The sequence below is a fragment of the Muscardinus avellanarius genome (assembly GCF_963383645.1).
Source record: "Muscardinus avellanarius genome assembly, chromosome: 11".
In the NCBI taxonomy this organism is placed as follows: domain Eukaryota; kingdom Metazoa; phylum Chordata; class Mammalia; order Rodentia; family Gliridae; genus Muscardinus; species Muscardinus avellanarius.
Genome location: NC_137797.1, coordinates 70,836,506 through 70,850,700, shown reverse-complemented (window position 1 = coordinate 70,850,700; position 14,195 = coordinate 70,836,506). Strand labels below are relative to the sequence as shown.

Sequence of the window (14,195 nt, the reverse complement as noted above, 5' to 3'; positions counted from 1 at the left end):
CAGTATACTACAGTCTTCATACAATGTTCAAATCCTAAGGTGTGTGTCTGTGAAGGCAGGGCTCTTTGCCTTCTTCTGCTGAGTGACCAGGGCCAAAGGAGGAGGAATAGGGCTGAGACAAGTGAAAAGAGCTTTACCTCTGTCTCCTTTCACTAGCCTACCCAGGAAGACCTATGTAAGTTGTGTCCCTTACAGAGGACTCTTTTGTTTCCCCCCCCTGTGGTACTGGGGATGGAACCCAGGGGCCTTTTACCTCTGAGCTACATCTCCAGATCTATTTTATATTTTATATGGAAATAGGGTCTCACTAAGTTTCTGAGAGCCTCATTAAACTGCTGAGGCTGGCTTCAAACCTACGATCCTCCTGTCTCAGCCTCCCAAGTACTGGGATTACAAGTATGCGCCACCACGTCTGGCTCTCATCCTGGAGTTTGAACCAGGAGAGATTTCAACCCAGTGCAAAGTCAGTCCAACCCAGTACAAAGGAGAGAGGAGTAAGATTGTACTGAGAATTCAAATATTCTTGAGAATTTAAATAATTTTATGAACAGATTTTAGTTCTTAGGTTGGCCAAGGAACTTCCCCAGGTCCCTTAGTCACAGAAACCATAACCAAGTTAGATTTGCTAGTCTCTCTCTCTCTCTCTCCCTCCCTCCCTCCCTCCCTCCCTCCCTCCCTCCCTCCCTCCCTCTCTCCCTCTCCATATCTATCTCTCTCTCTCTCTCTCTCTCTCTCTCTCTCTCTCTCTCTCTCTCTCTCTGCAGTGCTATGGGTTGAATGCAGGGCCTTGATCTTGCTAAGCAAATATTCTGCCACTGGCTAAGCCCCCAGCCCCTCTAGCCATGTTTGATCCAGAACCACAACCCAAGACTCATATCTGGGCAGGGTTGCTGCTGGAGAGAAAAGAAACTGTGCCTGTGCCATTTGCTACTTTGTTGAACTCCAGATATTGGGGGGGGGGGGAGTGCTGATGACAAGCAGATGTCAAGGCCATAAAAGTCAAGTGGAATGCATGTGCAGATTCATTCACCATAGCCCAGATCTTTCTTCTTCTTTTTTATTTATTTTTATTTTTGGTGTTGGAGGTATTTATTTATTTATTTATTTATTTATTTATTTATTTAATTTATTTATTGTGGTGCTGGGTATTGAACCCAGGAGCATTCTACCTCTGATCTATACCCCCAGCCCAATTTTTTTTATTTTTTATTTTATTTTGAAATAGGGTCTTGCTAAGTTGCTGAGAGTCTCACTACTTGCTGAGGCTGTCCTTGAACCTGTGATCTTCCTGTCTTATCTGCCCCAGTACTGGGATTACAAGTGTGTGCCACCACGCCTGGCTGTTGCCTGGCTGCTGCTCGGGTTTGAACCCAGGGCCTCACCATGTGCTCTACCACTGAGTCACACCCCCAACCTCCCCCCCCCCCCAGTTCTTCCCTATTGTACTTGCTTTCTCTTGCTATTTTCTTCAGCTTTTGTTCCTTTTCAATAAGCCTTACTCTGCCTATCAATCTCTGTTTCCTTTAACATTTTTGTGTTTCTCTCCTTCACTCTCCTCTCCTTTTAATCCACCCTTTAAATCTTGGATTTTGCCGTTTACTCACTTTATTCCAAACCTTTACTTAGGTCCTCTTGTCTTCACTCTTTTGGTAAACTAAAATTTAACATTTTCATCCAAGGACTAATCACATCCACAGTGAAGAAATATAGACAGGGCAGATATGTGCATGACGCTGCAGCAGCACAGACCACCTAAACTAATTCTACTTTTTATTTTATTTTTAATTTTTTGGTGGTACTGGGGTTCCTGGAAACCCTTCTCCCTCTGGGCTACACTCCCAGACCTATTTTATCTTTTTTACTTGGAAACAGAGTCTCCTAAGCCAGCGCGGCTGCCATTGAACCAGCTCGATCCTCCTGTCTCCGCCTCCTAAGCGCGGGGATGACAAGCGTGCGCCACCACGCCCGGCCTAATTCTATTTTTAAAACTGAAACTTTGGAAACAAAACCCAACTATGGAAGAGCATACTCAAGGAGAAAGGCACTGAAGAGGTATGGGATTAAGTTTGATTATTAATCTAAATAGGTGAAGTGGCACTGCATTAACAAAGTATCCAATTGAAACATATCAGTTAACAAGGCTAAAATAAGTTTTGGAACTTTTAAAATTATTTTTGGTTTATTTTTATGGGAATGTATGTTCATAAAAAGGGAAAGATTATATTTATTTGTTTGTTTATTTTTTTATTTATTTATTTTTGTGGTACTAGTAGGAATGGAACCCAGAGGCTTTTCTACCTCCAGGCTACACTCTCAGACCTATTTTATATTTTATTTGGAAACAGGGTCTCACTAAGTTGCTGAGAGCCTCATTACGTTACTGAGAGCTTCAGTAAGTAACTGAGGCTGGCTTTGAACCTGTGCCTGTGCGATCCTCCTCTTTCAGCCTCCCAAATACTGGGGTTACAAGCATGTGCCACCATGCCCGGCTTAGATTATTTTTTTAATTGGGAAATTAAAAGGAGACCAGACATCAAGTATCCTAGTAAGATTTTCCTAGCATACAAAAATTTTGTGCACCACTTAACATCTAATATTGTACCCTAGTACAGCAATTGCTTGAATCCCATTTTTTTAATCCCAATTTTTACAAAAAATGGGCTGATCAAGTTCTATTCTAATGGACACATTCTTTCTTTGTCAATGCTAATAACCAATCTGATTATCTTTAAGGTGGCTTTGTACATTTCCATCCTATGTACTAAAGTTTTAGTTCAACAGATTTCTCATGTTTCCCATTTTGTGGATTTCATTTATTCATGAACTTAGATTTTTCCCAAGTCATATTATTTTACTTAATTTTAGATTTTCTTAAAACATCCATGAGTTTTCCAGATTTCAAACTGAGAAACCTTAGCCTTCCCCGTTCTGGCCCAAACACCTGGGTAGAAGAAAGATTTTCAGGGACAGGGATTCTTTATTGTACCCTCCCTAACTTGGCATTATCATCCTCAGGAATGCAGAAGTAGATTATAATGAGCATAAGGGTACAAGCACAGTTAGTTCTACCAATAAACCAGCATCTCAAGGCTCAGAGATCAGCTGCCATCATACCTTCACTGTTTTGGGAGGAGCACTTTCAGGAAAGCTGGAGGCTCTGGCATCTGCACTCAGTGGCTTGGGGTGCACAGGCTGCTGGGCCTCACTCTTAACCTGGATGTTACCTGCTTGAGTTATAAAAGGAGAACATTTTATAATATCTCATGGGAAATCTCAGAAGAGCTTCTTCCAAAAAGCAAAGTTTGGATCCTTTTCACCAAGGCTGGGTCCTTTCAAACAATACTCTCGTGTTGAAGAATATCCTAACCCCACCGCTGTGCTCTTCAGGTTCACAGTCTCCTCACTAATCAGATTGTCAGACTTTCTCACCCTAAGCCATTCACAGTGGGAACTCAAAGAGATCATCCTGTACGAAGAACTTACTGCCCTGTAAGACCTCTCCCTCCCCCCCACCTCTCTCTGCGGTGCTAGGAACTGAACTCAGGGCCTTTCTTCCTCTGAGCTACTCCCCCAGCTCTAGTGTGTGTGTGTGTGTGTGTGTGTGTGTGTGTGTGTGTGTGTGTGTGTGTTATGAAGGATGGAACCTAGGGGCTTTCTACCTCTGGGCTATACTCCCAGCCCTAGTGTGTGTGTGTGTGTGTGTGTGTGTGTGTGTGTGTGTGTGATGAAGGATGGAACCTAGGGGGGGCTTTCTACCTCTGGGCTACACTCTCAGCCCTAGTGCGTGTGTGTGTGCGCACGTGTGTATGTGTGTGTGTGTGCGCACGCGTGTGTGTGTGTGTGTGTGTGTGTGTGTGTATGTGTGTTACGAAGGATGAAACTTAGGGGGGCTTTCTACCTCTGGGCTTCACTCCCAGATCTATTTTATATTTTATTTGGAAATAGCATTTCTAATTTTTAAAGGACAGTTACAGCCAGGCATGGTGGCGCACACTTGTAATCCAAGTACTTGGGGGCTGAGATAGAAGGATGGCAGGTTCGTGGTCTGTTAGATAATGTAGGGATAAAAGAAAGGGGGAAAACCCAGTTCTACAGACCAGAACAGGCTCTTTGATTGGAGGAAAGAATGGGAAGGAGAACTGACCCGGGAGAGAGCCCATGAACGTCAGAAGAAGCCCCCTTCCTTACAGACTGAGGGCTCTTTATGGGGTATTAGGGAGGAAGGTATAATTACACCGGGGTCTGGACAGGGGGCTGGACAGGTAGGTTTATGGGCTGGGGTTAGGGCGATGGTTAGGGCCATTTTCCCGCCACTGCTGGAGTTCTTTGTTCTCCATCTCCTCCAGCCAGGCCTTGCAGCCAGACCTCACAGTGCCACACGGCCAACCTCAGCTACTGTTCCAAGTTAAAGAATAAAAAATAGGACTGGGGATGTAGCTCATAGGTAGAATGTCCCTGGGTTCCACCCCCAATACTGAAAAAAAAAAAAAAGGACAGTTATAGATGTTGCTAATTGGTACTCCCAATAACTTCTGGGGCGCTTAAATTAAACTTGAGAAATCAGGGGAAAATAGGGCAGAAGTTTCCTATCACGTGTGCTCACATGGGGTTGTGCATATAACCTCACATTGTTCTTTTGGCCAATCGTATAGCAGCTATTAATGGATCAAGATTGCAGGCAAATGCTACATAAAGTTTATTTTTATTTAAATCTCTGAAGTGCCAACTGCATTAAATAATTTCCTACAGGGTATATTCACCCAATGGAATTCAAAAGATGCAGAGAAAAGCCACTTAACACAGCTACTAAGAAATAATTTAAAGATTCCTTATAAATATACAGTTGAATCAACAAAGTACTAAAAGATTAAAGCTTATATTAAAAAAAAAGTTTTGTAAACCTAGTCAAAGCCAGAAATACTTCTAGTTTAAGAAAAATGATTAAAGCCAGGCGTGGTGGCGCACGCTTGTAATCCCAGCATTCAGGAGGCTGAGACCTGGAGGATCGCGGTTCGTGGACAGCCTCAGCTACTTAGTGAGGCCCTCTGCAACTCAGTGAGACCCGGTTTCAAAATAAAGAATAAAAAATAGGGCAGGGGGTGTAGCCCGGAGGTCAAATGCCCCTGGGTTCCATCCCCAGACCCGCAAAAAAAAAAAAAAAAAAAAAAAAAAAGAAAAATGATTAGAGCCGGGCGTGGTGTTGCATGCTTGTAATCCCGGCATTCAGGAGGAAAGCCTCAGCTACTTAGTGAGGCCCTCTGCAACTTAGTGAGACCCTGTTTCAAAATAAAGAATACAAAATAGGGCAGGTGATGTAGCTCAGAGGTTGAATGCCCTTGGGTTCCATCCCCAGATCCACACACATAAAAAAAATTGCAAAAGGAATGTTTCTGGATTCAAGCAGTGTTTTTCTCTGAAAAGCAAAGATCTGTTTACTCTCACACTTCTACTTCATATATTTATATTTATTTTTATTTATATCATCATTATTATTTTTTGAGGTACTGAGGTAGTAGAGGCTGTCAGAACCGTGATCCTCTTATCTCAGCCTCCCAAAAGCTGGGATTACAAACCTGTGCCACCACGCCCGGCTCCCCAGTCCCATTTTTTTTGTTGTTCTTTATTTTTTATTTATTTTATTTTATTTTATTTTTGGTGGTACTGGGGTTCCTGGAAGCCCTTCTACATCCGGGCTACACTCCCAGATCTATTTTATATTTTTATTTGGAAACAGGGTCTCTTAAGCCAGAGCGGCTGGCTTCGAACCTGCGCGATCCTCCTGTCTCCGCCTCCCAAGAGCGGAGATTACAAGCGTGCGCCACCACGCCCGGCGCTTGTTCTTTATTTTGAAACAGGGTCTCACTGAGTTGCAAAGGGCCTCACTAAGTAGCTGAGGCTGGTCATGAATCTGTGATCTTCCTGTCAGCCTCCTAGTACAAACGTGTATCACCCTGCTCCGCTTTTACCCCCCTTTTTTGTGTGCTACTGGGAAGGAACCCAGGGACATTCTACCTCCAAGCCACACCCCCAATTTTTATTTCTATAAATAAATACAGTCCTTCTTGGAAAAAAATCTCTTATCAAAACTTCAAAGTTAAGCTGGGCGTGGTGACGCACACTGGTAATCCCAGCATTTGGTAGGCTAAGACAGGAGGATGGTGGATCGTGGACAGCCTCAGCTGAGAACTACAATAACATATGCATACCCATGTTCAGAGCAGCACAATTCGTAATAGCCAAAACATAGAACCAACCTAGGTCTCCATCAATATATGAATGGATTGCAAAATTATGGGAAATATACACAGTGGAATTCTACTCAGCTATAAAGAACAAAATCGTGTCATTCGCAAGAAGAGGGAAAGACCTGGAGAACATTATGTTAAGTGAGATCAGCCAAGCACAGAAAGAGAAAGGACTTATGTTTTCTCTAATATGCTCAAACTAGGGAGTATTAGGGATACCAGAGGGACTCCAGATAATTAGGGAGAAACCTCACCAAAGCTAGAATGGAAGGATAAAAGAGGAAGAAGGCTGAGGTTGATTAATGAAGGAGATACATCCGAATTTGTGTAAAAATATAAATATAGCATGGTTAACCTGGACACTCATTGTTGGGAGGGGGGGGAAAGGGGAAGGGGGGGGTGGCACCAAGCATAGTCTGAATGTGTGCCATTTTCAATATGTTCCACATAAAAATAAAAATAATAAATTTAAAAATTAAGTCATTCATTTAAAATATAAATAAATAGTGCTGGGGGTATAGCTTGGAGGTAGAATGCTCCTAGGCTCCATCCCTAGTACTGTAAACAAAAACAAAAACAAAAAACTTCAGAGTTAGCCAGGTGTGGTGGCACATGCTTGTAACTCCAGCATTTGGGAGACTGAGACAGGAGGATCACAGTTTGTGGACAGTCTCAGCTACCAACTGAGATCCTGTTTCAAAATAAAGAATAAAAAATAGGGCAGGGGGTGTAGCTCGGAGGTCAAATGCCCCTGGATTCCATCCCAGACACGCAAAAAAAAAAAAAAAAAAAAAAAAAAAAATATATATATATATATATATATATATATATATATATATATATGGCTGGGAGTTTAGTTTAGCTTGGTGGTAGAATGCCCCTGGGTTCCATCCCCAGTACCCCCCCCACAATAAATAAATAAATGAATAAACTTCAAAGTTAGTTTATACAGCTTTCAATCTGAAAGAATTTGGTATAAAAGGTAGGATAAATTCAATGAGAGAATCATCAAATGTATTCTATTTCTGGCCCATGCCTGTAATTCCAGTACTTGGGAGGCCAAGACAGGATGATTCCAGGTTTGAGGCCAGGTCAGCCTCAGCAATTTAATGAAGCACTCGCAATTTAATGAGACCCTATTTAAAAAAAAAGGCATTCCATTTCTGGCATATGCCTATAATCTCAGTATTTATGAGGCCGAGACAGGAGGATTGTAGGGTTGCTTCAACAACTTAGCTCTGCAACTGAGCTACAATTCTAGACAAGCACTAGTCATTAAAACTGAGCAGAAGATTTGAACAGCTAAGTTGTTGAATTTAGTATGTTGCTTTCTCAATACTGACAGTATTGGAGACACCTCTGAACCAATGGACATGGAGAAAGAGGACCTCACCCTCCAGAGCTAGGGGCATATGCTTACGGGAGTCATCTTCAACTTGGGTAGAACGAACTGCCAGGCTATTCTCAGTTGCAGAGACCTACAAAAAAAAAAAAAAAAAAAAGCAAGGGGGATTAAGAATCACATTAAAAATAAAAGAGCAAATTGCTGTTAATGCTATAAAAACCTGCTGACTCCAGTCAGTCACTGACTGCCTGGGGGAATAACGGGCACCAGAACAGCTGAGTATTTAAGCAAGAGGCAGCAAAATGCCTTCTATGAGGGTATTAACATGCCTCTCAATTACAGTGACTCAAGAGACAGACTGCAACCAACTGCCAAGAGTGTGCATCATCTTCTATAAAAGAACTTTTAAACCATATTGTTCCACCCTTAAAAAACAAAGCAGAACAAAAAGTATTTAAATACAGAAACTATTCTTATTCTTTTACATTCCTAATTTCCACTTCCTAATCAAATGCATTCTGATAAAACACACAAGCTTGTCCACACAAACGACTTTTTTTATTTTTACTTTTGGTGCTAGGGGTTGGACCCAGGGGTATTCTACCTCTGAGATGTGCCTCCAGCCCTATTTTACTTCTTATTTTGAAACACAGTCTCATTAAGTTGTGGATGGTCTCACAAGTTGCCGAGGCTGGCCACAACCTATGATCCTCTTGTTTCTGCCTTCCAAGTACTGGGATTACAAGTGTGCACCATCATGCCCAACTCAGAAGACTATTTTTTATTTATTGGTACTGAGGATTGAACCTAAAGGCATCCTACCTCCAAGCTATGCCCCAGCCCAATTTTATTTCTTTATTTGGAAACAGGGTCTCATTAGGTTTCTGAGAGTTTTGCTACATTGCTGAGGCTGGCTTTGAATAAACAATCCTCCTGTCTCAACCTCCCAAGTACTGGGTTTACAAGTGTGCACCATCATACCCAGTCTCAGAAGGCCTTTTTTTTTTTTTGGTACTGGGGTTCCTGGAAGCCCTTCTATCTCCGGGCTACACACCCAGACCTACTTTTACATTTTTATTTGGAAACAGGGTCTCCTAAGCCAGCGCGCGTGGCTGGCTTCGAACCTGCGCGATCCTCCTGTCTCTGCCTCCCAAGCGCGGGGATTACAAGCGTGCGCCACCACGCCCGGCTCAGAAGGCCTTTTTGATAGCTAAAAAATTGAATTTAATTAAAGCTAATTTCTAGTATAATCTTCAAGGTAGTCCTCCCCTCAAAATTTAAAATCTCTGTCTCAGCCAGGCGTGGTGGCACACACTTGTAATCCCAGCACTTGGGAGGCTGAGACAAGAGGATCGCACAGGTTCGAAGCCAGCCTCAGCTACTTAGTGAGGCCTCAACAACTTAGTGAGACCCTGTTTCTAAATAAAAGTATAAATTAGGACTGGGAGTATAGCCCGGAGGTAGAAAAGCCCCTTGGTAACATTCTCACCACAAAAAAATAAAATAAAATCCCTGTCTCAAAATGGCAGTATTTAACAAGATGGCAGATCTTATGGATAGGTTCTTTCCCCAGAGGTCATCAAATTTGTTTGTTTGGGGTTTTTTTGTGGGTCTAGGGGTGGAACCCAGGGGCATTTGACCTCCGAGCTACACCCTCTGCCCTATTTTTTATTCTTTATTTTGAAACTGGGTCTCACTGAGTTGCAAACGGCCTCACTAAGTTGCTGAGGCTGTCCGCAAACTGCGATTTTCCGGTCTCAGCCTCCCGAATGTTGGGATTACAAGCGTGCGCCACCACGCCCAGCTCAAATTTAAATAAAAGAACTTTCTACTAGCTCTCTCCCTCCTGTACACTGGCCCCTAGGCCTTTTCATATCCCCTTAATGTACAAAATCATGAAAGGTCAACAGGTGACCCAATGTACACTCTTCACGTAGTATTCTTTCATTCAGATGTTGGCTATTACGAGCAATATTATGAAATCAGGATATCTAATGTACTGAATAAATTTATAATGGAAATTAAGTTGATGGCTGGCTGTGCTTGAACATCAGTAAAGTCGTGTGTTTTTTGTTTGTTTTTTCTATTCTCTTTTTATTACAGGAATTCTGACATGACATAGCATAAAAAGAGATCAGAATAACAGCTGACATTCTGAGTGTTTATTATGTATCAGGTATTTTATATATTATATTCATTTAATGACATGAAGTAACTATTTCAAAAGTTGTGTATGGCTATAAAAAGCTCTTCAACTCTTGCTAGTTTGTTTGTTTGTTTATTTATTTATTTATTTATTTTTTATTTATTTATTGGTGGTACTGGGGGTGGAACCCAGAGGCTTTCTACCTCCAAGCTATACTCCCAGACCTATTTTTATATCTTATTTGGAAACAGGGTCTCACTAAGTTGCTGAGAGCCTCACTAAGTAGCTGAGGCTGGCTTCGAACCTGTGCGATCCTCCTGTCTCAGCCTCCCAAGCGCGGGGATTACAAGCGTGTGCCACCACGCCCGGCTTCTTGCTAGTTTAATATGTGCATCCATCCCAAGATGTTCTTCTCTCACCTCTAATTTAGTCACCTTGAACCTGTGCTTAATGTCCATCATGACATCATTGTAAATGGCCAACCAGTTGGCTTCACTGCAAGTGCTTCCAGGCAGAGAAACACATGAGATTTTTATCAAACATTTCATTAAAGGAAAGCACAAATTCATTCACATGAGGAGAAAGGAAAGAACAATACCTTGACAAAATATTCTAGTTTTACAAAGTCTACCCTCACATTATTATTATTTTTAAAAATTATTATTATTTTTTGCAGCAAGCCAAAGTTCAAATAGTGCTTAGGTACTAGGCAACAAAAGCTAGGCAAGCAGCCAAAAGGATAGCTGAGGCGCTGAAAAGATTTGCAAATTTTAAGACAGCCAACGGTTTAAAAACCTGCAGCATGTGCTTAGAGAATATCTATTATCTTTATCCTCTTTCTTCCCCGCCCACTGTCCAATTTGTGATTCAGTTGCACTAATGCCCTTTTAGGCTATAATTAAAATGTTCTGATCCTCCAGTTCAGCCCAGAGTTCCAGTTTCTAATCAGCATGAAGACAATTAAGAAGGAAGCCTGAAATTAGATGTAGGGACAACCCAACCATTATTTTCCAGATGATTATTCCTCAAACTATGATCCTAGGGTAAAAACAAGATTCTTTTTTCTTTTTGTGGTACTGGGGATGGAACCCAGGGGCATTCTACCTCTGAGCTCCACCCCAGCCCTATTTTTTATTCTTTATTTTGAAACAGGGTCTCATGGAGTTGCAAAGGGCCTCACTAAGTAACTGAGGCTGTCCGTGAACCGTGATCCTACTGTCTCAGCCTCCCAAATGCTGGGTTTTCAAGTGTGTGCCACCACACTTGGCACGGGATTTTAATGCTGAGAATATTTTTCTCTTCAATTTTTTTTATTCAGATATAAGAAAAATTCCAAACATACTTACTTGTCATGCTTAAGAAATTATCACCCACTTAAAACATGGGAAAACCAGAGAGTTTAAGGAAAGAACTCACTTCACATGAAACGTGTAGCCCCTAAACACCTCAGTACTGTTGTAAGGATATATCTCATAACTTGATGATTTTTGATCGTATAACACATGGCTGCCAAGTACTTTGTCTCATTATTTCAACATACATTTGTGGTGTTTTTATAAAATAAACTGACAATTTTTCTAATTTCTTTTCTGTTCTATGTTGTGAATCAAAATTTATAACCATTAATCTGAGATCATTTTTATGGTTGTCTCCTTTTTATTTAATTTTTTTTTTTTTTTTTTTGGTGGTACTGGGGATAGAACCCAGAGGCTTTCTACCTCTGGGCTATACTCCCAGACCTATTTTTTTTTATATATTTTATTTGGAAACAGGGTCTCATTAATTGCTGAGAGCCTCATTAAGTAGCTGAGGCTGGTTTCAAACCTGTGCCACCCTCCTGTCTCAGCCTCTCAAGCGCATGGATTACAAGCATGCGCCACCACTCCCGGCTTATGGTTGCCTACTTTGATCTAAGTGTACAGTAGAACATATGTGTTCCTATACGTGTTCTGTCAATACACCATACTTTAAAAAGTCTATGGTAGTCAAATGAATTTGAGAACTGTTGCTCTTAACTAATTTTAATTATATCCTCACCTTTTGGAAAAATGACATTAAAAATGTCAATGTGGTCGGGTGTGGTGGCGCACACTTGTAATCTCCCTGCTTGGGAGGCAGACAGGAGGATCGCACAGGTTCGAAGCCAGCCTTGCTGGCTTAAGAGACCCTGTTTCCAAATAAAAATATTAAAAAGTAGGTCTGGGAGTGTATCCCGGAGGTAGAAGGGTTTCCAGAACCCCAGTAAAACACACACACACACACACACACACACACACACACACACACACACACACAAAGTCAATATGCATTAACAAAAGCAATAGCCTGGCTGGGCATGGTGGCGCACGCTTGTAATCCCTGCGCTTGGGAGGCTGAGACAGGAGGATCACACAGGTTCGAAGCCAGCCTCAGCTACTTAGTGAGAGACTGTTTCCAAATAAAGTATAAAATAGGACTGGAAATATAGCCCAGAGATACAAAAAGCCTGGGGTTCCACCCCTAGTACCACACACACACACACACACACACACACACACACAAACAAATGAATGACCTTTCTCTTAAGATTAATCACTATAATAGATTTGAAAGCCCTTTCTCTTCATCTCACTTAACATTTGATTCTCATATTGAACAAAAGATTAAAAAGATTGGGTAATGATTTGGCAGAGAATAAGATAAACTCATCTGCCATAAATACTGTTACTAAAACTAAGCCATTCATCTAATGATTGATATATAAAACACAAATATGATTTTCTTAAAATCTTCCAGCAATTTTCTTATGCTGTCTGACTACACGGCAACACTGTGTGTGTGTGTGTGTGTGTGTGTGTGCACGCATGTGTATACACACATGCTCTTTTCTATCCCCAGCCCTTTTCCATTTTATTTTGAACCTGAGTCTTGCTAAATTGCTCAGGCTGGCCTTGAATTTAAAATCCTCCTGAGTAGCTGGGTTTATATGCATGTGCCACCGTGCTCATTTTACTTCCACACCCTAAATGGTAACATATAAAGTTTTCTAGATCTTGCCTGGCCCTCTACCTGTCTCTCACTATTTCCTATACATGCCTTGCTTCAGCCAAATCAACAAGACTGCAATTCCTAAGCAAGCCACACTCTGGTTTCCAGACTTCCATTGTGTCAACATATGCCTTTTCCTACTCAACCTTCCCCTTATACTTGGCCTAGTTCTGCATATTCATATTCTTTAAGACTTGGCTCAGACATTACACGTGTGTGTGTGTGTGTGTGTGTGTGTGTGTGTGTGTGTAACTGGCGGTTGAACCAGGGGCATTCTACCTCTGGGTCACACTCCCAGCCCTATTTTATTCTTTATTTTGAAACAGGGTCTCACTAAGTTGCAGAGGGCCTCACTAAGTCGCTTAGGCTGGCCGAGAGCCTGTGATCCTCCTGTCTCAGCCACCCAAGTACTGGGATTACAGGCGTGCACCACCACACCTGGCAGACAACACGTTCTTGAGGAAGTCAGGTAAAATGTCCTTATTCTAAGCTTCCATGTTCCTATATACTTCTCTCATGGCACCTGTCACACTGTTTTACAATAGTCAACCTGTTATTCACTGCCCATCTACTGTTAGTTTCCTTACATATAAAGATCACATGGTTTGTCTTTAGTTTAAGCTTAGTATTTCCTATGCTTAGCATGGTGTCTAGCTTTCAAAACACTCTGAGTGAGGGCTGGAGATGGGGCTAAGTGTAGCATGCTTGCTCACTGTGGGTAAGGCCCTGGGTCTGATCCCTAGCATGACAAAAATTTTAAAAAAAATAAAAAATAAAAAACTTTCAGTGAAAGAATAAGATTTTCTTGCAAAAAATGTGTTAAATAATTCAGGCATGGTTAAATAAACCTCTCCAGAAGGCTGAGGCAGGAGAGGAGAATATCCTGAAGGAATGAGTTGAAGACCAACCCGGGCAACATAAAAGAGATTCCATCTCAAAACAAAAACAACAAAAAACAAAAAGGAAAAGAAGCATCTTACCCCCCAAAATGTGCCAAGTGTACATTTAAATTAGAAAAACTAAGTGCTTTACTCCAACAGAGTTTAAAAATCCACTTAAGCGCTATGCCCTCTGAGCATTTGCTGAGCTAAAGAATTTTCCAACGAAGCCTCATTATTTGGTCAGCTATAAGTTGCGGAGCTCTCCAGCTAAAACTGTGTGACCTGCAAAAAAGACAATCTGCCCTGGCAGCTGCTACCAAATTCCCAGACACTCTATAGCCTACAGTTTAGTTGTTTCTAATTTTAAGCATCTAATTCAGAACACATGCTTCCCTGGCAACTGGACATCTGACTTTTCCACCCACCTTTTCTCCTTCCTGATGGGAGACGCAGACCTCAGAACCTGGGGGCACATTCTCCTTTTGTTCCAATTTATGAGTTTTAATTTCACCACCATTAGCTTTCAGCTCATTCTACAAAAGAAAAATGAC

At 41.6% G+C, this 14,195-nt stretch overlaps 1 protein-coding gene across 6 annotated transcripts in view; it reads right to left on the bottom strand.

Moving 5' to 3' along the window:
- LIMA1 (LIM domain and actin binding 1) overlaps positions 1–14,195 on the bottom strand; it is a gene marked incomplete at both ends in the record, with an annotated part of 78,140 nt that overhangs the window by 7,967 nt on the left and 55,978 nt on the right. For 3 of the 6 annotated variants that reach the window (XM_080705825.1, XM_080705824.1, XM_080705822.1), the window contains 3 exons: positions 3,115–3,224; positions 7,666–7,723; positions 14,070–14,177. In XM_080705825.1, coding sequence (XP_080561951.1) covers positions 3,115–3,224; positions 7,666–7,723; positions 14,070–14,177 — 276 coding nt within the window. Of the gene's footprint in view, positions 1–3,114; positions 3,228–7,665; positions 7,724–14,069; positions 14,178–14,195 lie in introns of all 6 variants that reach the window. The other 3 variants (XM_080705820.1, XM_080705821.1, XM_080705823.1) reach the window with 1 other exon arrangement.